At 43.1% G+C, this 23,301-nt stretch overlaps 1 protein-coding gene across 6 annotated transcripts in view; it reads right to left on the bottom strand.

Moving 5' to 3' along the window:
• Nucleotides 1–3,165: 3,165 nt before the first annotated feature.
• Nucleotides 3,166–23,301, bottom strand: part of HNF1B (HNF1 homeobox B) — a 71,773-nt gene continuing 51,637 nt past the window's right edge. For 3 of the 6 annotated variants that reach the window (XM_073315737.1, XM_073315734.1, XM_073315733.1), the window contains exons 8-9: nucleotides 22,761–22,879; nucleotides 13,401–16,059 (exon numbers count right to left, since the gene is read on the bottom strand). In XM_073315737.1, the coding sequence (XP_073171838.1) occupies nucleotides 16,039–16,059; nucleotides 22,761–22,879 (140 nt within the window). In that variant the 3' untranslated portion in view covers nucleotides 13,401–16,038. Of the gene's footprint in view, nucleotides 6,892–13,400; nucleotides 16,060–22,760; nucleotides 22,880–23,301 lie in introns of those variants that run through there. The other 3 variants (XM_073315736.1, XM_073315732.1, XM_073315735.1) reach the window with 3 other exon arrangements.

Raw genomic sequence — 23,301 nt, forward strand, 5'->3', positions numbered from 1 at the left:
TCCAAAGCCCACCAAGTCAATGGGAAGTGGTTCACTGACTTTGATGGGCTTTGGCTCAGGCCCTATATTCTCATATGTAGCAGCTAACTATAGAAATATAGATAGGATTTAAAGGACAAATAAAGGATCTTAATTCTACTTCATCATCTATACAGTGGGGACAATATTTCTGTAAAGCACTTTGCGATCCTCAGATGAAAGGTTCTGGATAAGTTCAAAGAATTATTATTATTATTTACACAGTTTTAGTTGTTATATGATGTGAGTAATGTTACTATTTTTGTAAGTAAACCTCTTAACTATCAGTTTCCCCCTTAGTATCATACTAAATTATTATTGCTAATATGCACATAACAGCCAATTAGCCTATCTGAGTGCACTCATGACCTCTGATCCCCGCTGTGTCACCCGATCCATTAACAGGCACTCAGTCCTTTAGCTCTCAGTATGAATTGATGTAGTACCTATTCTCTTTCAGCAAGGAAACATGCTTCTGCATTCATCTGTCCATTTCCACTTTCTGTGCTTTTGTCTTCTCCTTCTGTTCCCTGTGTTGCTAACCTGGTCACAACTTCTTGACCTCACGTTCCTATCCTTCCCAAGGGTGTTGTAATCCCCATCACTGCAGAAAAACTTTTACTTTTCTTTTTAACCCACATTTTGCTCAGCAAAAACAGCTTCCAGCCCTGTGGGACCTTTGATCCCCTATTCAAGAAGCCCTTGAAAAGTTTTTAAGGACATCGCCTGCTTTCTAAGGCAAATGCATTCTTCTTAAGGGGGAGACAGTAGGTGATAGCTGGTCTCTGTTCAGTTGACGAAGACAAATGATCCCTGTTATTACTTGAAAAGAGGAACCGTTGGGTAATTGGGGTTCAGTTTTAATAAGGATCCATTTTTGGAACATCTAAATTAAGAAGGGGAGAACTAATTTTGCCAAATTTAAAAGCACCTGAAAATAAAATTTTATTGGTATATAGCAGAATGCAAAACTTTTGTGGTTCAAGTTTTGTGTGGATCTGGATAAACATGAATTCTGGGCTGTTGCATGTTTCTTTAAAAAAATGGTTTCCTTGTTCTTCCCAGAAGCAGGACAAGACTTTATTTCAGACAAGGACCTTTACTGTTTGCACAGCACAGGCTTCCATTTCATTAGGAATTAGTGGTGGGTCTGAACCAACACCTCAATCCAAACTCAGGATCTGGATTCACAACCAAATTTCCATCTATTCTAGGCCTTTCTAAATTATCCATTACCATGGTATCAAAATCACAATTTAGAGCCACACTACACTTTGTCTCCTTCCCTCCATCATTTCTCCATCAAACTGCTATTACTTTGGTTTTTTCAGTCTTTGTTTTTTTAAAGTTTCTTCTCATAATCTCTCCATAAGAATATTTCTTCCTGTTTGTGCATCAACTCTTTGTTATACCTTTCTACTGCAGTCATAATTCTGTGAATGGGCAGAATCAAAACCTCAGTTTCTCACACTTCCAAACTGTGGTGTTTGAATTTCAGATGTTGATTTTGCTAAACTTCCGCATCTTTGGATCTGGTATGCTAATACAGAGATGGGTTCAAGCTGTGAATTCAGATCTCAGCCTGGATTTAGAGCCAAGTTCTTGAGTTTGGCCATATCTTTATTAGGAATAATTTATTTGTTTTTTATATCTGACAGTTTCCTTAAATTAATGGTGAAAAACTAATTAACATTTAAAAAAAGATCAAATGAAACCTCAAACTACTCCTAGTCCATGACCAGGGCACCTAAGTGCTATGGTAATACAAATAATTAGTAAGTATAACAATAATACTTAGTAATAGGGATTCAAACCACCACAGAGCTCTCTCAACCCTAATCCCAATGGCCTCTGAAGATCTCAGATTAAGTCTTGAGTAAGTGCTTTGCTGCATAAGGATATTTTGCTGAATCAGGTCCTCAGACCTTCTGTAAAATTCTTAGGGCTTGTCTACGCTACGGGTGGAGATCAATCTAAGTTATGCAACTTCAGTTACATGAATAATGCAGCTGAAGTTGATGTACTTAGATTTACTTACCACGGGATCCACACTACCCTATGTTGATGGGAGATGCTCTCCCGTCGACTCCCCTTGTGCTTCAGGTGGAGTACAGGAGTCGACGGGATCTACTGTCGATTTAGCGGGTGTTCACTAGACCGTCTAAATCTATAGTAGCGATGCAACGATTGCCACACGTCAATCTCTCCCCCCCCCCCCCCGCGGTAAATGTAGATAAGCCCTTAGTGAAGGCCCCAATCCTGGAAGCTGCTCCACACATAGAGACCCTCCTGGCACCTGCACTGAGCACCTCCAACTTTTAGGATGGACCAATGGGAGCTGAAGATGCTCAGCACTTTGTAGGATCAGCTCAATTAACATAGTCCCTGATTCAGCAAGATGCCTAAGCTTGTGTCTAACCTGAAGCATGTTAGTATCCTATTGACATCTGTGGGACTATCTGCATGCCTACAACTACACAAAAGCTTTGGTACCTTGCTGGAGTGGGGAATGAGTTAGAGCTTTGTGAGCGTCTGGGCTACAGGATTTGGCTGATTATTATAAACTACCTAACTTGCACATCTTTTTCCCTATACTGCCAGACAGCGTCCCACCTAAGGGCAGTGTGATTGTTTAGTTGTTTAATAATGTGAGAGCCCTGCAATGCTTCCCAGTTCACTGAGATCCCAAGGAATCTGCTGCGTAAGTGCTGATGACAGTGGCAAATAAAGCAGCTGGGTGGCAGTTGCAACCTGTTGTGAAGGCTGAATCCCCACTCTGGCACTTCAAGTGCAGAAGGTGGGGGCCTGCAAAGATTCTAAAAATGAATACTGGCCACTCCTTGGTATTAAACTCCCAAGGTTACAGCTTTTCTCTGACCTTGGCTTGGTAAACGCTGCCACCACCCAAATGCAAAAAAACCCTTGTGAACCCAGGAAGGAGCACTTGGGAATTCCTTCCTGTGGGGTACCCTCAAGCCCTTTCACCCTGCTCTGGGGAAGAGCTGCGAAAGAAAACAAAGGAAATTAGCTGTTGCCACCAGCTAATCAAACAGCATATGCACAAACCTCTTAGGATGCAAAAATCCAAATCCTGTTCTTAAAAAAGGTAAATTTTATTAAAACAAAAAGAAAGAAAATACATCTGGAATGTAGGCTTTTGCTAGATTTTAAAAGAGCAATTCCAAAAATTAAGCACCCAAAATAGCTTTCTTGGGGTTCAGCTTAAAGGTTAAAAGCAAACAAAAGCATCTGGGGTTAGCACAGAGGTGATCCACAAGCCAAAATAAACCTGATCACGTCTATCTAAACATTCCCTGTCTCAATGAATTCTTCTAGGTATGGAAGATGATTTTTCATACCTGGTTCAAACCTTACACAGCATTCCTGCTTATAGCATTGCTGCTCCGTGTCCCTGCAGCCCAGAGAGAACAACGGACAACAAAGGGAAGTTTTTTTCCAATTTTAAAAAGTTCTAGCCCTCCCATTGGCTCTTTTGGTCAGGTGCTCACTCCCCTTTTTTTCTTTTTCTTTTTTGTACCTATGCAGGGAGGCTTTTTAACCCCTTACAGGTAAAGAAAGCAGAGAACAGCTACCGAGAGGGATTTTACAGCTAACTGGCTAGCTAGGTGTCCATAAAAGGGAGCTGCCCTGCCTTCATTTATCACACCCGTGCACCCTGTTTGTCCAGGATTTCAAAATATTCTGAAGAAGGGAATCCACAACACTTGCTTATGCTCTTCCCTTTCTTGCTTTCTTTACTCCTGTTGGTCACCGCCGCTCTCTTTTTGCATAACTATCAAATTGTCCTTGGAATGCATTTCACTGAGGGGAATGTGTGGTGAATTTGGGCCTGATTCTCCACTCCCTTGCCCCTTAGTCATTTTCCCTTGCGCGGCGTGGCCATAAGTTACACTACCATTTTGTCTGTAACCTCTTCAGGGCAGGGACTCTCTACGACTGTGTATTTGTACAATACCTAGCACAATGGGGGCCCTGTTCTTGGTTGGTCCTTAGGCGCTACTATAATAAACATGAATAATAATAATAATATATCCCTCCCTTTGCATAGGAGTAAATGAATACACAAGGTACAAAGCAGAGGTCAACCAGACTCTGGGTATCATTTGAATAGATGAAGCCCAGAGCCTCCCAATGGGTCTTTATCTTTGGACACTTCAGCAGTGGATTTTATTTACTTGTTTATCTATTTGCCCCAGTAGTAAATAGTCCAACTCCAACTCCTGTGTAATGTAGCGGGTGCCTCACTTCATGTTGTCAAACATTGATTTTGAACATACGCAATTAAACCAGTTTCAATTCAAGAAGCTTCTGTCAGTTTGTCTCCTAAAGCAGACAGAGCGTTGTCTTGTCTGTCTAATCTGTGTTGGGGATCTCCTATGGTTCACCGGTGAGAAGGTAAGCAAGGGATCTTAAGTGGCTGCATGGGAGTAAATCAAGGAGTCTTTGCCGAGCAAACAGCGAGCACCAGCAAGGGAAGGTTTACAAGGTTTACCCAGCAGGACTCCACAGTGATTAGCTACACAATACAGCAATTTTAACAGTGGTTGGGAAGGAGACACGATTGCACCAGAGACTGTAACTATAGAAGCAAACAATATATTCAGCTATGCTTTTAATTATTGCGGGGAGGCTGACAAGAAGTATTTCAAATGTTGACCAGTGGGTGATGGGGGAGGAGGGGTCAAGGCTTACTGAAACCTGAGGGGGGGATCCAGAGCCAGTCTTAAAATTTGTGGGCCTTGAAGATCCTGGAAGGAGCCTTGAGTCATCTGCTACTTTAGTTATGCCTTCAGAGAGGGAGGTTGACAAGCCCCGAGTTGCAGAATTAGCATGGAATCTTGGGGTCCCTTGGAGCAGGGCTCCCTGTGGCATCTTGCTTTGTTTGTGCCAACAGCCAGCCCTGGGGGAATTCAAAGGGAACCTCTGCCAGGAAAAATGTTGTATGCCATTTAGTACAATTGGATGTATTCGACAGCCATATAACGTGTGTGCTGCGATCCTGTCATATTGCATGTGGATGGGATGGGAGATCTCCAATTATTAATAATAGTTGGGTCCACCGCCAAGGCTCACCAGCGCTGAGCCCCGGCCCCTCTAGGCTTGGCAGTTCATAACCCCGGCACCTCTGGGCTTGGCATGTCAGTTATAAATATAAAAAAATTGCTTGAGCCCCAGCAACTAATTACTTGAGCCTCAGCACCTCTTTCTTTACTAGGTTCCATAGGAAGTGCTTTTCTTTAGTCCACTCTACCCTCTATGTCTGTACTAAACCAATACAGTTTAGTTGGTGTTGGGGGCTCTGTACTGCTGGGTTCGATATAAAACCTCATTCCTAATCACTTGCAGTCATGCAACAGTCTTTTAGGGAGAGGAAGGGTGGTAAACCTGGTTTCCTGGCTATATTTCAGCTCTTCTAATTAACTTTTTCTACCTGAATTCCCCTTTTATTTTCAATTTAAATTAAACCCTAAATGGCTGTGTGTTTTCAAATGATTGTCACATTTCTCCCCAGAGGTGGCTGCATTTCACTGGTGGATGAAGTATTCTGTATTCATTCATCTGTAGAGCACTTTGAGGTTCTTAGGTATGAATATGGTGCCATATAAAAGTAAGATGTTAGTATAAATATTCTCAATTCATTACTGTCGTTATGATTACAAACATTTTTTCATTCATGTCCTGCCACGTCTCAAGGTTTTTGAGGCTGCCACACTATTGCAAAGACATCTGTCTGGTCAATGCATGAGATAAATCACAGAACACAGTATATACAAACAATGCATAGGTTCAAAAGCGACACCACCAGCCTAATGTAAAGACTTCTACAGTCGCCGCATATCTGATCTTGAGACACAAACACAATACAGATAGATGGGAGCTAACAATGTGTACTAACATACGGGCCTACAAATGTAATCAATTTCTGAATTCCTTTCTGTGTACCAGTCAAACTCTGACATCAGTCTAAGCAAATCTTCTCAAAGACTTCAAAGAGCGGAGCATATTTGCTGTCCACAGAGGAGAAACAATGCTTTCCCTTTTGACCCATCTCATAATAAAGTATCTCTGATAGCACATATTAACAATGCTGACAGAAGGGCTTGCCTAAAAACATGTGATAGAAAGTGTTTGCAAGCGATGCATGATGCTTTTCTGCAAAGCATTCTGGGAGCAAGATGGAAAGGAACTCACTGTATTTCTTTATGCATAGTGAAGAGCCACATATTACCACAGGGTCCAATCCTGCTGTTACTGAAATGTCAGCATTCTCCATTGACTTCAGTATGCCAGAAGAATTGGGCCTTTAGTTCTTGGCTAACCAGCTGAACTGGTAGAACAAGATTTGAAAAGTTACGTGTTCCAGAGTAGTTTGCTGTTGTTTAACTGGACTATTAAGTTTACATCTATCTGTGCCAAACATTTTTGGAGTTGCTGAAATAGCTAAATATAGAGGAGCTGTCAGTTGAAAGCTAGATCCCTAATGGTTAGAGCAGAACATAAGCTGGCATTATTCCTTCTTGTCTTTGGCATCTGCTTGAGAACTCAGAGTGGATTGCTGTAGTTTTCGAGAAGAAAGTTCCCAAAGAAACTCTGAGGATGAAAAACGGACAATTAAATTGGGATGAAAATCTAAAGGGACGAGATGGTTCAGGGATTGGCAATGGGTATGGATCCTTTCACCTCTCGACGGGTGTTTCAAATCCAAACCTGGTTGGATCAGGTCCTCAGCTTGTGTGAGTCAGCACAACATCAGTCCTAGAGTTCAGCCCAGGACCAGACTCCTTAGTGCATGATGCGGATTTGCACAAGTTCCGGACCAGTCCCACTTGTCTTTACGGCACGATGGGATGTCTGAAATGAAACAATGATACGGGGATAGAAGAGGAGTTCACTGCAACTGTACCGCCTTTCTGTTGGGCCACACGCAGAGGAGAGAAGATCAGTGGGTCACAGACAGAGGTGTTCCAACAAGCACGAGGGAATGGCTGAAACTCCACAACAAGTTCCTGCACACGGGGCACCAGAGTGGGAGTCAAGAGGCCAGAATCCTTTGGCCCACCTGCTGTGCCGCGTCAGGCAAGTCACGTCACCGCTCTGTGCCTCAGTTCCCCTGTCTATAAAACAAGATCTAAGGATTATAAGTGTTCTAAATGCCAATTATTATTCACTCACTGATGGGGGGAAAACCCCGTGCAGCTGCTCTCAGATAAAATCCAAAACCAGAGCCACACTATCACGGCTCTAATGCAAGTGGTGCCAAAGGAGGCGGTAACCTGATTTTGACTCAGCTTAGCCTGCAGTATCACCAGTGCTCCTTCAGAGCAAATACAAGACAATTGGTAAATGGGATTGACTTGTCTGAACAGGTGTCAGCCTTGCCTCACTTTCTTCTGGGGGGTAACAAAGGGGTCATGCCGCCTCCCGCCCCTCTTGTCAGACTTGCAGCTACAGAGGCTCACCACCAAACTTTTGAGAAGCTCTTTGCCGCACACTGCCCCAGAGCCAATGGGAATGCCTGTTGGTTTCGTCCCGAGAGCCATCTGATCAGGAGAAAGCAAACAGAACGTGGAACAGAAACCAGTTTGTTATCAGGCCATTGTGGAAGGATTGTAGCAGCATTTTCTGCTGAGCAAGTTCTCTAGGCTCATGCCACTTTGCAGAAGGAGGCCCTGGAGATTGGTACTAGAGGTTAGCGTAGTGGAGGGTGGGATGCAGGACTCCTGGGTTCCAGTTCTGCCACTGACTGGCTGTGTGACACTGGGCAAGTCACTTCTCCACTCCATGCCTTAGGTTCCCCCCTGTGAAATATGTGTAAACTGCCCCCAACACTGTTGCATGTTAGAGCCCAGCCACAAAACACCTTCCCTTATTATTCATTCTCCCGGCAGGAGTAATACATACACACAGCTGGACAGCTGTTCTGTGAACACTACTGTGCTGGCCAGAGGCCAGAAGTGGACCACAAAGCTACTTTTGTACAGTAATTGATATCCATTTGAGGGCAAAATGGAAGAGAGAGAGAGAGAGAAAATTTGCCCTTTGTACTTTATTCCTACATGGTTCTGTTTTTAAAACAATAATTAAACGTGGGCCAGATCCTTCAGTATCAATGCCCAGAAACCTCCCATTACCTTCAGCGTGTCCCTGGGAGAGCTATCCATCTAAATGCTGCAGCAGGGAATCTGGTGTTTGTAATTTGGTGGTGCTTTCTCGTGATTCCAAAGGACCACATCAAGCCCAGGGTGGCAACTCTCATGATCTGATCACAGAGTTCATGGTATTTGGTCTTTTCTGTAAAGCCCCAGCTCCTAGGGTCACAGATTACGTGAGAATTTCAGCTCTCACTGAGGGTAGGGTCAGAAAGATGTTTCTAGCCCTCACTGTTGCAGAGGAAAAGCTTCGGGTTTTAGACTCCTAAAGGCTCAGGAACCACAAGACATAAGAACAGAACATTTATTATTTTTTACAATCTCAATCTCATTATTTTGGGGTTCATGATCTTTGAATGCACAGGGCTGGTGCAGTGTGTCATCGAGACCAATTTTCCCATCCTTTCATTTAGGACAGGATGGAATGATTTGGGGGAGGGGAAGGTGGCTTTAAGCCACCTTTTTAGGCCCCATATTGTCAGGTGGTTCAAGGTACTGCCCACCCCAGTGTGAGTTAGAGCAGATTCAGGGGTGTTGTTATGACTTTTATTTGGTTGATTATAATAAGAATTCTTAGGGTTTCTTTTTTTAATCCAACTCTACATATTCACTGTAAAGGCGAATTAGAACATAATTATGGGTCTTTTGACCTGCTGTGCTCCTAACCATCTATTGTCATGTAATAATGGCATTATTGCCCCACTGGGTGTCATGGAAAAGTCAGCTGCTAATGATTTGCTTTATTATTCTTATAGGTGGCAGTAATCGCGAATGTAAAGTGGTGGCCCTTTGTTTTGTAGCGAGTCAGAATGCGGGTTGTTACTAATATAAAGAAGTGATCTATAAAAATTTATCTTGCAGCCATGTACGGATCTCCATTCACAAGGAATTCCCTTGTTAAAGTTTTGAACTGTAAAATAATTATCTTGCCTTGTAAAATTCTATTGCTCATAGATGAACTTTGTCATGTAACCAGCATTTGTCACTCTTCTCTTCACAACAATTCCATCACTAACACACACAAAAACCTAAACACCCCCAGGAAAGGAAGTCAGAGAAGAGGGTCCTTGAACATTATGAAAACTGCATCTCTCTTAAAAATTTGATGGCACATTTACCATGCATATTACTGTGTGTGTTATGAGAACACCTGGAGGTCTCACTTGAGATTGGGGCCCTGTTGTTCTAGCATCTGTACATACCCATTACCACAGTTGTGTGACAAAAATACATAGTAGAGCTATACACTTTTTAAAAAATACTGGTTTTATTAGGAGCAGTTAATACAGGATTACTTCTAAAATGAAAGATAACACTGTTTTCCTTTTTTGGGGGGGCACATCAGACAAAATAAAAATCCCTTTCAGTTCATGCTCAATTTTGTAAAGCAAACAGATTGCATTTCATCCTGAACAAGCTAAACAGTGACCGAAAAGTGACATGGGTTGCTTTTGCATTATTCGTTTTGGTACTGTAGTATCTTGTGTATTTTAGGTTTGTTCTCCTTCCGCTGCCCTCACTTACTGTTATTTAGGAATAATTAATAAAATGGTCACATTAGAAAGAATGGCACAAATTCTGTGATGAGTTGCACCCATGTAAATTTTGTCCATCATAGATGAGTTCAGTGCCTACAAGGTAGTCCGGGTGGCTGGTAGCCTTTTGGGATGTGGTACCTATAGCACTAGTAATCACAAAAAAGTACAATCTCATTCCTGTAGATGCAACCTGAGAATCCTCATATTTGCTCATTAAGTGATTGCAGACCCAGTATGTCTAAACCAGCTGCATGAATGAGCTCAGTGAGTCTTTTGTGACAGAGCAGAATTCAGTTTCACTTAAGCCCCGATTCAGGAAAGCACTTAGGCACATGAGGCCTGGGGTCTGATCCAATGCCCTCACTGAAGTCAATGGAAAGACTCCCGTTCACTTCATGATCTTCGGCTCTCCGCCCCCCGGTCCCCCATGCAACCACAGACTGTGTGGGCTGCAAGCGATGGTATGTTATACAGAATGACTCTGTAAAAGGAGATAGATTAGCCAATGAACGTTTCTAGGGTGGAGAAGCCTCTTGAATCATTTCATGAAGATGGGAAATGTTTTAGTTCTTAATCTTAACAATAGTGTTCACCATATTAATAATCTAAATAAGTCAGAACTATTATAGTTGCAGCCTTCATAAATATATGCCAGGAAGTAAATAATCTTTCATGAAATTCCATAGCTGGTTATTATTTGTATTACTGCAGAACCTCGGGCCTCAGCCAAGACCCCTAGGTGCTGTAAAAACACGTAAGAGACAGCCCTTGCTCAGAAGAGCTTACAGGAACAACAGACAAGACAGACATAGGGTGGGAGAAGAGTCCCAAGGCTGCATAATGCTGTGTCTTTCTAGCAAATGAAAGAGATGAGACTCGTCGCTCAACTGAGGCTTCTGTCTTGCTGATGTTTCCTAGACTTGCTGACGCACAGGAACTCAGAACCAGCTCTGATCTAAATTCGGATTTTCTGTCTCTTACCACTTCTGCTACATCAATATCAGAAGGCTTTAATTCTGCCAGTGGCTGTGCCCAAGTTCATTCTTGCACCCACACAATGCCCCATTGACTTTAGTGGGGCTCTGCATGGTGCCGAGGTCTGCCTGCATGCAGGTTCACGGCCTGTATCTTGTATGGTATTGCTTACTGTTGCCTCCATTAAATGCTGAGTTATTTGAATTTTCAGCCACCATCTTGGTTTTCCCCTTTCCAGAGAGGCTGGTAAATGTTTGGCTCTGATATAAATGTTTCCCTGGCTTGACTGCATTTTCCACCCACATCTTCTCACCCTTGTGTCCTTTCACTTTCTTATCTGCCTTGTAGTATTTATTATGTTTCTGAGGTCCTCACATCTAGTAATCTCCATCTTGCCAGGCGTCTGTCATAGAGATTCTCATTTGCCCTCTGTTCTTCCCCTTTCTCTAGGGTATGGTTTTCATTTGGGGAAAGAAGTAGGAAATGGGCACTTCAAATAACAGTGTATTTGAAAAACAAAATTTATTCTTTTTTTTAAAAAAATCATCATTTTATGACCGTTTTAAAGATGGTTCAGAAGTGAGACCACATGGGATGCAAAACAAAAAGTAGCATTCTGCCCAAAGCATCGATAAGACATAGCAAGTTATTTAGGGCCAGATTCTCTTACTACTAATGCTGGGTAGTATCTCACTCCATGTGGAGTACCATTAAGCCATAGCCTCAGCTGGTTTAAATGGTATAAACTGGCATAATTCCAATGACTTCAGTGGAACCATGTTGATTTACACCCCAGCCCCAGGGATCTGGCCTATAAACTTCAGTGGGGACACTCACGGAGTAAGATACTAGTCAGCATTAATAACAGGATCTGAACGTGGTCTTTTGTCTGCAGCTAAGCCCAATGCATTGTGAAATTGCCAATATTTAAGAGTAAAGTTCAGACTGTTTCATCAGCAGTACATAGCATGTTTCAGAGTAGCAGCCATGTTAGTCTGTATTCGCAAAAAGAAAAGGAGTACTTGTGGCACCTTAGAGACTAACCAATTTATTTGAGCATAAGCTTTCGTGAGCTACAGCTCACTTCATCGGATGCACCTTAGAGACTAACCAATTTATTTGAGCATAAGCTTTCGTGAGCTACAGCTTACTTCATCGGATGCACCTTAGAGACTAACCAATTTATTTGAGCTTAAGGTTTCGTGAGCTACAGCTCACTTCATCGGAAGTGAGCTGTAGCTCACGAAAGCTTATGCTCAAATAAATTGGTTAGTCTCTAAGGTGCCACAAGTCCTCCTTTTCTTTTCAGTACATAGCATGAAACTGTCAAAAATTCATTGTCGAATTCAGTTCAGCTGAAGGGAGAGGGATTGGTCCCCAGGGAACTGCAAACAGCTGCACTTAAACTGAGCTGAATCTTTTCCCAAAAGCTTTATTAATTAAAGAACTATTTGATCATTGTCATTTAGACTCTTATAGTTTTGATGCTTGTTAATTGCTTTCAGCTTTATGCTTCCAACTACTGGCTGGAGAGGATGCAGAAATACAGACACTTCACAAGAAAAGTTCTCCTTATAGCGGTGTTTCTGCTCCAGCGAGAACCAAGGGACACCCGAAATCTCCCAAGAAAGCCATTGCCCCAAGATTCTAAGCCGGATATTCTTGAACAAACAGGTTCAGACAGACAAATTTCAGATAAGTGCCCAAACTAAGACACCGATGCAGATTAACCCAAAACATTGAAGCCCAGATCCGCAAAGTTGGTTAGGCCCAGAATTAGGAAATTAGGAGCCTTTAATACACCTTTGAGGATCTGGGCCTGAAGCTCCTCCTTTTTGTGCTTTAATAGTCTTGTAGTTGTTCATTTGACAAAGAGCAGGATTTAATAAACCAGCAATACTCTGCACCTATCTAGCACTTTGCAATCAAAGACCTCAAAGAATTTTACAAAGGTAAGCGTCCTTCACCCCCGTTTTATAGATGGGGTAAATGAGTCACAGAGAGATTATCCGGATGGGAGCTCTTTGTCTACCCTTTTGAATGTTACATCCTAAGTGACTTACTTAATGATTATAGTTAGGTGTCACAGTCAGTTGATGGCTGAGGTCCAAGCCTTGGTAGAATAATGTCAACACCGTTAGTGCCATAGCTGGTATTAAACTTTAGTTCCCTGACTTTCAGCTCCAGGTTCAATCCACTAGAGATATGGCCCCAAAATTTCAGACAAAGGTGCTCTAATTTTGAATTCTGAACTGGACTTTGTAAATGGCCCCTGTCTTTATAATGGAGTGAGTCCAAATCCCAGATATAAACACCCCCAAACTTTGGGCTGCTGGCAAGCCAGAATAAAACGTTTTTTCTGGAGCCCATTTCTTTTTCAGATTAAATCTGCGATAGTAATATGAAATATTTGATTTATTAAATCTGGCCAACTGGAAATCAAGATCAATGTTTCAAGAGCGAGGGAAACATTTAGCTTTATTCTTTGATGAGAAAACTCATTCTGCTTTCCACACAGCCTGTTGAATCAACATCTGTAGTATGGCAGTTACAAGCACTCACCTTGTGCTTATGACAGGTCTACCCTAGAATTACTTTGCAAACATTTAAATTCATCTTGTTTTTGTCAATGAAGGGATGAGGATATTAATGCAATATTACCTGTGCCTCAGATATACATCACACACCGACAGTGAGCCAGAAGAAATGGTATTTAATTATAGTATGCATCAAAATAAATTTCATTCCAAAGATGGCTTTCCAGTTCATAATGATTTATTATTTGTCATCCAGTAATTCTTACTAATCCCAATGAGGATTGGGACCCCGTTGTGCTAGGCATTGTACAAACACAAAAGTAAAAGATGGTCCCTGCCCCCAAAAGAGAATCTGCTTCTTTTATATTTAGTATTGATCATTCTGTTCACAGGAAGACTCTAATGAGGTTTACCCTTTTTAATTGCTCATGGAGTTTGGAATTAAGGCACCTGGTAAAAAACTTTTCAGAAGTGTCTAAATGGTTTAGGAGCCTGTCCAATTTTCAAGTGACTTAGGCATTTAGGAACCTACGTATCATTGCAAGTAAACAAGATGCAGGTCCCTAAGTCCCTTTGAAAATGGGATTTAGGCACTTTTGAAAATTTTACACCAGATCCTTAGCTAGTGTAAATCAGTGTCACTCCACTGACTTCAATAGAAGTATGCTGATTTACAATCAGCTGAGGGTCTGGCCCAGTATCCCTTTTTTCCTATAGTAGCTACAAGCTGGGGAGATGCTAGCTGTCTGATTTACATTCTAGAGCGGTTAGCAGGATGGAGAAAAGTTCCAGTATCTCGCTCCAAGTTTGGAGGAGGACCCAGAGGAATTTGTTATTTGTGCGCTCCCCTGCTGGCTACTAGTTGATCACTTGGTCTCCTTGCCAAAGGCCTTAATTCTGGTCCCTCCAATGTTAAGGAAAGTTTCGTTATGGATTTCAAAGGAAGCAGGATTAGACTCCAGTCTTCTGTTGAAATGAAGTTGGAATGGGAAGAGATAAAAAATTTGTTAGCTACACACCCCTCCCAAATGGGCCTTTAGCTTAATAATTCTCCCCTCTTCCAGGAAATAACTTTCTCAAATACCTCTACAGCCAACAAGTAAAGAACAGCCCAATACAGCAGTTCTGCCAGTGCATCAATGGGTGGCAATGGAGATATGCACTCAAAGCCATCACAGCCCCTTTATGGTCATTTTCCAGCATGTACTTTTCCGGTTTAGGGCCAGGTTGTGATACCTTTATCCATACTGGACTAAGTAGTACCTCACACTATGCGTAGTCCTACTGAATTCAAAGGCATTACTTGCTGAGCAAGACACTATTCAGTCTGAGTCATGGTATGACAATGAGGCTCTTTGTGGCAATGGGTATCTGGCTGTCAGCATGAAACACTCCCACTCCTGGCACTAGAGATATTGTATCCAATTGCAGAGGAGGGAAAGCCAGCAACAGGCTAGGAAGTAGCATCAGAACTATGGCCTTGGCTTGTTAATTGTAAAGGGAAAGTTAACAAGGCTTGAATGTAAGATAATTGGCTTATATTAATAGATTTTATTGGGCAGGAGACCAGGTGATATTAGGCAACAAACCCCTTCCCACTTCCGGAGGTGATATTGGAATTTCACTTCTCACTCTTCCCCCCAGCTCCAAAGAAGATCAGGATTTCTCCAAACCCCTTCAGAGGTGTAGAAAGTTCTCACTAAAAAGTATTGTTACCAGCCCATTCAGGTACATAGCAGCAAATGCTACAGGCTCATTTGAAAACTGCCCACATCTGTAAGCTGAAAACTCCCAAAGCAGTCCACATGTTTTAATTCCCTCTTCCCTTGCCCCTAAACATTCTCACTCAAAATGCCTACATGTCAGGGAATATCAGAAATTTTTGAGCTCTTGCATATTGGCAGTAGCCACCAGATGGATGGTGCATTTCATGGTTGCTGGGTAGCCAGAGGTTGGGTTATGTATTTCATTCCTGGTCCTTCACTAAATTTGGGTTCATATTTGCCTGGACTATTGACCAAACCACGATTTGTCAGCCTTTAGTAACAGCTGTACAAAGGATGAGCTTATGTCTGTCCTCACAATTTACTAGGCCCAGGTGTTTCCTCACGATTTTGTTCATTTAAAGAAAGAAAAAGAAAGAAAGACCTTCAGTTCTGACCTTTACAAAAAGAGAAATAAGAAAAATGTTGGCAATATATACAGGTGGGGAAATTGCACTTAATTACAGTAGTTTACATCCATTGGACAAAATTTACTTCTTTAATATAACTCTCTATGTATAGATGGAGATGGAAGGATCGGAGAGAAGTTTATCTATATTTACAGTTTAATTGGCTCAGTTCAACAGCACATGCGATTCCTTCTTCCAAACTCCACGTAACTGCTCCAAGTCTCATCAGTCCATTTGGTGAAGGAATATAACTTAAATAGTTTTGATCTTTGTCTTCCTCTTCTGTCAGTCATCAGTACATTTTGTTCTTATTTTCTCATGAGAGCCAATGCCCTCTCAAAGGCAAATACTTAAATCCTCAAGACATCTCTTGGAAATACTGCATGAAGGAAATGGAAAAGCACAGTCTCTGGGCGTAGGCACTTCGGTCCTGTCAAGTCACAGAAGGGTGGCAATTAGTCTTGAAGCGCCAGTCTTTTTCAGGTTAATGGGCTTCTCGCTATGGCACTAGACAAGCTGGCTGAGCTTCGCTATGGCAACACGCCTCGGACTTCGTTGGTTACCGGCGTGATGTTGTGGAAAATAAGTTCCTGTTGCTAGGTGCAGAATAAGTGAGGTGTGGAACATCACCAGGCTTGCAGGGGACACTGGGAGGGAACAAGCAGGATGCATGAGTTAGAGAGCGAACAGAAAAAAATGTTGCAATGTGCAGAGGTGGAGTCATGGGACCTGGATGATTTTATGACACTCGGGATTGAGCTTCCAGGACCATTCAGGTGTTCATAAAACGTTCAGAGTGATACAGACAGTAATTCGTATGCTGCCTTTCCTTCCATAATATTACAGGAGCAGAACATTCTGTCCTGAACCAGGGCTCCAATGTGCCAAGCAGCCTCAGCGCCACGGATTTCTGCTAGTATTCTACACATCCCAGTAGGTCCGTTTATTGTGCTAAGATCCTCAAAAGTATTCAGGGACCTAACTCCCCTTGGAATGAATGAGAGTTAGTCCCCTAAAGGCTCTGGATCATCGAGATCAGTCCTGTTTATACTAATTCCCATTAGCCCCAATGAATTCAAAGGGAAATACTCCAAGGTTGCAGATTGGGCCGATAGCTCTTAGAAGATTTTTATGCAACCAGTACACTGGGTCCAATCCTGTCAGCTGACTTGGTAGTTAAGGACACTCATCGGGGCCCAATCCAACTCCCACTGAAGTCAATGGGTGTTGGATCATGCCCAAGGTCTCAAGAGTTGCAATGGGGAACACAGTGGGAAAATAGTTTTCACGCCAGATGTTGCAAAAAAAGGGCCTGTGTGTGCCCAGCCTATGGGAGAAATTGTTCCAAGATCAGTTCATTCGCCTTTTCAATGCTGCCAAGATCAGCCAAGCGTATGGAGATCTGCTGAGTAAATGCAGTCACACGAGTTAAAAGTTGCTGGGGGTGGGGGTGGGGGAAGCTCATGTTACATACAGGCCAGGAGTTATGACCCTCTGATGGCTTTTTCGTGACCTATGTAAAATGAGTTGAGGATCTCAATCCCAGATCCACACAAGTATTTAGGCTCCTAGCTTGCTGGGCCTCCATGCCTACAAGGTAGGTGTCCACTTCACATCATCCACGCAACTGGTGCTGCCTTGCTAGCACTCAGCAGAAAATGGGACTCACTTCTTGCACCTAGAGGTGGCCCCTCCAGATGAGAGTTGAGGCATATTGACTACTGGGGAGCATAGGAGATGCTTGCCTTGCAGCTGCTTCTGCTGTGTGATGGCTACACAGAGGACTCCAGTCTCACCAGCACTGACTAGAGAACAACATGCCCCTCTGCATTTCTTTTCTCGTCTGCTCGGTTCATCCTCTCTCTTCCTGCCTCACCTCCCCAGCCCCACTCCTGACAAGGTGCATGTGGCATTTCAACAGAGGCTCCAAAGGAGGGAGAGAGGTGAGAGCATACACTGAGAACCACTTGAACAAGGGCAGGAGGGACAGAGATGAGCCCTTGGTGTCCCTCATTGGTCAATTATTTTCCACCTGAAGGTTCCATGATCCTTCACTCTCCACCCCCTCCCATCTCGCCTACTCAGTTCTTCAATTTTCAGATTTTAGGTGGAGAATGAGAAAGCCTGGGGTGACCTTGTAGATTCAGTGAACAACAATAAACATCATAACTGGGAGATAAGGAGCCACCAGGAGGCCTCTATGACATGTCATTAGAGATGGGCCTCACAACTATCTGATGTTTGCTAATGCAATAAAATGGTGGCTCAGCCTTAAGTGTTGTCAAAGGAACTGGGAGTTATTTACCCCTTCCAAGTCTAAACAACCATCTGATAAGAGATCAGCAATGTGGTGATCAGCCATGTGGTGCTGGTGAGCCCAGCCCAAAGGGGCGGCTTAACCACTTAAGGCAGCATTCTTCACTGTTGAGCCAGAGACACCGGCTGTGCTCCTCTTCCTGCCTCCCAGCAGGATGGGGATAGAGCACTGCGACTGGTCCATAGGGCAGGAGCGGGAGAGCCACCGTATAGGTCAGAGAGCAAAGCCTACCACCAAGCTACATAGATAAGCCCCATCCACTTTTGGTCTGCCGGAAGGATCCTGTGAAAGGCTAGGAGAGGGAAGATGAATCCCGGATAGGCTTCGCATGAAATCTCTCCTTCGAAATGTCTCAAAATCTTATACATACAGGAATTTGCATTGGACATTTCAGACTTTCCTGAGGAAGGAGCACCCTGGCCCCCCATTTTTATTGGTCTGTCAATCAATACAGATTTCCCATCCTGACCAAGTCTAAACAGTGGCATTTACCTATTTAGGAATGGGAGTGGAGACCATCTGAGGCATACCCTCTTCTCGCCCTCCTCCACACACACACTGAACGCCTTCCAGATACATTTCTTCTTTTGTACCCATTCTCTTCCTCCTGCAGCAGCCCATCCTCATAAGATATTATAATGCCCTTCTTCACCACACACCACCACCACAACAGTAGTTTCCAAGAAAATGGTAGGGTCCTCCTCCTACTTTGACCTATTTAAGCCACCGCTTGTATGTGCCACTCTCCACTATTAGCTGGGATGGTCAATCTGCTCAAGTGCATAAGGTTCCTCCTACTGACTGTTCTAGCAACAGGCCTCAACCCAAGGAGATGTACGTCTTGGAGATGAAGGGTCTGATTTTAATGCTCATCGCTGTATATGTGCAATGACTAAGTGGCCATGCTGTCTTATGCATTCAGCTGTGGCTGGATACAAAGCTATTTTAGCCCTGGGCCTTGTGCATTTAAGGTGAGTGTGTCTACCTGCACATGGCTTGGCACAGAACTTTACCATTGGAACCACTAGCATTATGCTTTCAACATCAGCACTCATGTCCTTCTGAACACTCAGAGCAAAACTCTAGTTAGCAACCAGTTTGAGGATGGGGGTTAAAGGATCCCTGTGAAGACACGTATGAGATCAGGAAACAAAAACCTTTTTATTAAACAAAGCCTTTTGACTCTTTTTTTGTCCTCTCAAAATAGAGCATAAATCAGTTAAATGATCAGCTGATGCCCTAGGGGCTGATCCAAAGCCCCCATCTAGGGAAAGGCTCCCACTGACTTCCCTGGGTTTTAAATAGTCCCTTAATGTCTTCTCTTCAGAATTCTGCTCACCTCTTGCTAAAAGCAGTAGGTTGCAATGAAAAAAAAAATCAATGATATTTAAGATGAAAATTATTTCTTGCCTTTGCCCCTAAAGGTCAAATGGTGCCTGCAGAATGGATTATAGAAAAGCAGGCCCATCTATGCATACTTGGACCGGGACACTTAATAATGAGCTTTGGGACTGCTGAGGGTGAAATTTATTCCAATGCACAGACCCTTGCATCACTCAACTCCCACTCTAGCCCTACTCTTGTGGACTTAAAATGGGTCTTAAGTGGTTCACTTGCCTGGTGCCAGGCCTGTGCCCATGGAGAAATTTCATTCTATGCTCAGTACAATTTGCATGATCAGGTGCTATGGTTGAGTAACATGGTATTTGCTTATTATGCTCAGCGCTTGTTTGCATGGGATAAAACAAGAGTACATTAAAAAAATTCAAGTAAAATAGTGGGGGGGAGGGAGGGGAAAAGAGTGGCTTGATTATCTTGGCCAGCCATGCTTCAAGGTAGCTGATCATTCTCTCCAACGAAGGGCATAAGCCGTCATTAGGCTCCATGACAGGCCTAGCGGGTAGCATCGTGCGCTATTTTGATTAAAAGAACATTTCCTGTATTCAGAGGGCTTGTTTCAACAGGCAAGCATCAAAGTCAACTAGGGGTAAGCCAGGATAATTAATCAAGAGAGAAGTTAGGGCTGAGCGCACACCAGATGGATTGATAAAGCCTTTCAAAGGAAATGGTATTCCCTAGGAGTGCTGATGCGCCTGATTGCCCGACTGATTGAGATTTGTGGGCACAGATAAATGTTTTCCCTGCACACTACAAAGAGTGGGAAACCTGACAGGAGTTGCAGGGGCAGTGGGATTTGGAATTACACTTTCACCTTCCATTTTGTGAGAGAAAGGTTCTGTGGCGGGTCCCACACCCGGGGCCAGATCGTCAGCTGGCATAAGTGTATCTCCCTTGACTTCAAAGAAATGCCGCCAAATCACACCCACTGGGGATCTGGCCCACTGACTCCAATGGAGTTGCATCAGTTTACACCAGCTGTGCGTCTGGGTCATTGTCTTGGGTTGGTCTTACACAACCCTGTTTCTTCTCATTTTTAATAGTGGCAGATCCTTCCCTCTGCCATCCTTGCATGGAAACTTTAAGGGCATCAATGAAGATGATGCAGCAATTCCAAACATTATTTGCTGCGCATTTGTTGCAAAGATTTTTCTCTTCCCACCGTTAGAGCTTAGCAAAAAGAAGTTTATCTGAATACAAGTTCAAGGTTGTCTCCTATTTATCTAGTAATCAATAAGGGCCACATATTTCCCACAGTCCCCAGAGCACTTTTTTTTTTTTTTTTTTTTTGAAAGGGGCTATTGTCTGATCTGGACACTAAAAAGGTAGGGCCTGATTCACCTTCACTGGTATAAATCTGGTGTGATTCCAATAAAAGTTTGGGGACTAGGGACCAGATTCACAGCTGGTATAAATCAGCATAGCTCTATTGACTTCAATGGAGCTGTGACAGTTTTTACCAGCTGGGGATTTGGCCCAATAATTTCAATGCTGATACACACAAGCTGAGGATCTGGCCCCAGATTCTGATCTCATTTCCACTCATGTACATTTAGTGTAACTCCAATGACTCTGACAGTTACACTACCTTGTCTCGCTTACAGTTTAGAGCCGGTCTCTCAATATGATCATTCATTGTCATTTTCAGTAAGCCTTGAATGACAACAAAACAGCAAAAAATCATTTTGATTCAAGGAAGTTAAATTGACTTTGATGGAGTTATGCCAGAGATGAACTTGTCCATTGACTTTGCTGCACTTATCAAAGGCTCTGCATACCACCTTCAAAAGACAAGCCTGGGAGCTTGAATTCATAACTTTGCTAGACACTAAAAATCATGGTCTTCATAAAGACACAGGATTTATGATTTATTACAACAATCTCTAACCCACTAATCTCCCTCTTTATCCTATGACGACAGGGGTGTTAATGGGCCACTTCATCTTACATTGTCTTAGAATCTGTGTGTTAACTACTTATGCTAAACAATCTGTTCCATCTTATATTTAGCTGGTGTGACACTCTGAGTATCTTTCCCAGACCTGAAGAAGAACTCTGTGTAGCTCTTTCACCACCAGAAGTTGGTCCAATAAAAAGGTATTACCCTTACCTACTGTCATAAATATAAAGGGAAGGGTAACCACCTTTCTGTCCACAGTGCTATAAAATCCGTCCTGGCCAGAGGCAAAACCCTTTCACCTGTAAAGGGTTAAGAAGATAGGATAACCTTGCTGGCACCTGACCAAAATGACCAATGAGGAGACAAGATACTTTCAAAGCTGGGGGGGGGAGCGGGAACAAAGGGTCTGTCCGTCTGTGTGATGCTTTTGCTGGGAACAGATCAGGAATGCTCTTCAGAACTGCTGTAAAAAGTTAGTAAGCAATCTAACTAGAAATGCATTAGATTTCCTTTTGTTTAATGGCTGGTAAAATAGCTGTGCTGAATGGAATGTATATTCCTGTTTTGGGGTCTTTAAGGTTTTGCCTAGAGGGATTCTCTATGTTTTGAATCTGATTACCCTGTAAGGTATTTACCATTCTGATTTTACAGAGGTGATTCTTTTACTTTTTCTTTAATTAAAATTCTTCTTTTAAGATCCTGATTGCTTTTTCATTGTTCTTAAGATCCAAGGGTTTGGGTCTGTGTTCACCTATGCAAATTGGTGAGGATTTTTATCAAGCCTTCCCCAGGAAAGGGGGTGTAGGGCTTGAGGGGATATTTTGGGGGGAAGACGTCTCCAAGTGGGCTCTTTCCCTGTTCTTTGTTTAACACGCTTGGTGGTGGCAGCATAGGATTCAAGGACAAGGCAAAGTTTGTACCTTGAGGAAGTTTTTAACCTAAGCTGGTAAGAATAAGCTTAGGGGGTCTTTCATGCAGATCCCCACATCTGTACCCTAGAGTTCAGAGTGGAGAAGGAACCTTGACACCTACCTTTTGCTTTTTAAAACGAGTCATAATAAATCAACACAGCTTGGTGTTACATCTTCATGCTAGCCATTTTTGGGGCCAGGTTTTAAGAAGAAAATGAACTGGATTCACAATGGGTGACAGGTGTTGGGCTGAGAGCTCTGGAGACTGGAGTGAAGTCCTCCATATATACACTGAATAGGCACAGCCCAAGCCATGCGAGGACAAGCTTTCCCCTAAACAGATCTGCCAACATGCCTTAACTCTGCTCTGGGATCACATATAGAGGTAGGTGAATAGCTCACTCTCCACAGCCCATTCACGCTGGGCCCTCTCCTTTGAGTCTGCCATTAAGAATGCCAGTTACCAACATGGACACTTGTGCACTATGAACAATCCTGAGACCACCCATTAATTTCCACGCAAAACATTCAGCTGCTGTGATTTATATTATGCACCGGTCATCCTGGTATTTAGGGCTGAATATCCAACACTATCCACAAACAGCAACACACAGGCCTTTGGATCAGCTTTTGTGAATTCTGATGTGGTCCCTGAATATCACTCTTAGAACAGTGGAACTGAGAAGCAGACACTGGGGTTTATTCACCACCAGATGTATTGGATTAAACTCCCATTAGCAGTAGCAGGCGTACCAGGGAAGTACACCCTGAACCGTTCACACTGAGAGAATCCTATCCCACTTTCCCAGTATGCGCCATTACCTGTTTATTGGAAGACATATTGGTTAATGTACTGATGCTGCTGGTATCTGTGACCACCATGGCTGATGGAAACCGGGAAGTGTGGGAATACTGGGGAGGCTCCTGCTTGTGTGCATACACTATGAAAATGAAGAGGACAGACAGCAATCATATAAATGTCTACAGTCTTCATGCAGATGCAAAGCAGTCAAGCCAAAAGGTTTTCAACACATTTGTGGGGGCTTTTTTTGGAAAAACAAATAAGAAGGAGTTCTCTGCATCCTCCTTAGAGGTCTGGAGAATCCACCTGATTTCTCTGCAGCAGCATGCGGAGAGATTAAAGATTAAAATGGCCTGGTTTGATCCAACAGCTGTAGACCCTCAAACCACTTTCTGGGAGGCCATTCTGCTGGAGAACCAAATGTACAAGCCAGACAATGAGAAGGAGTGCTGGACAAGAGCATTGGAGGCAGTGCAGGAAAATATCCTAGATGAAGTCAGTGGGAGTTTTGTTTACCAGGCTGACCGGGAATCGGAATGCCTCATGATCATTAAGAAGCAA

This window comes from Lepidochelys kempii, chromosome 17 (genome assembly GCF_965140265.1).
Source record: "Lepidochelys kempii isolate rLepKem1 chromosome 17, rLepKem1.hap2, whole genome shotgun sequence".
NCBI classification, from domain to species: Eukaryota; Metazoa; Chordata; order Testudines; family Cheloniidae; genus Lepidochelys; species Lepidochelys kempii.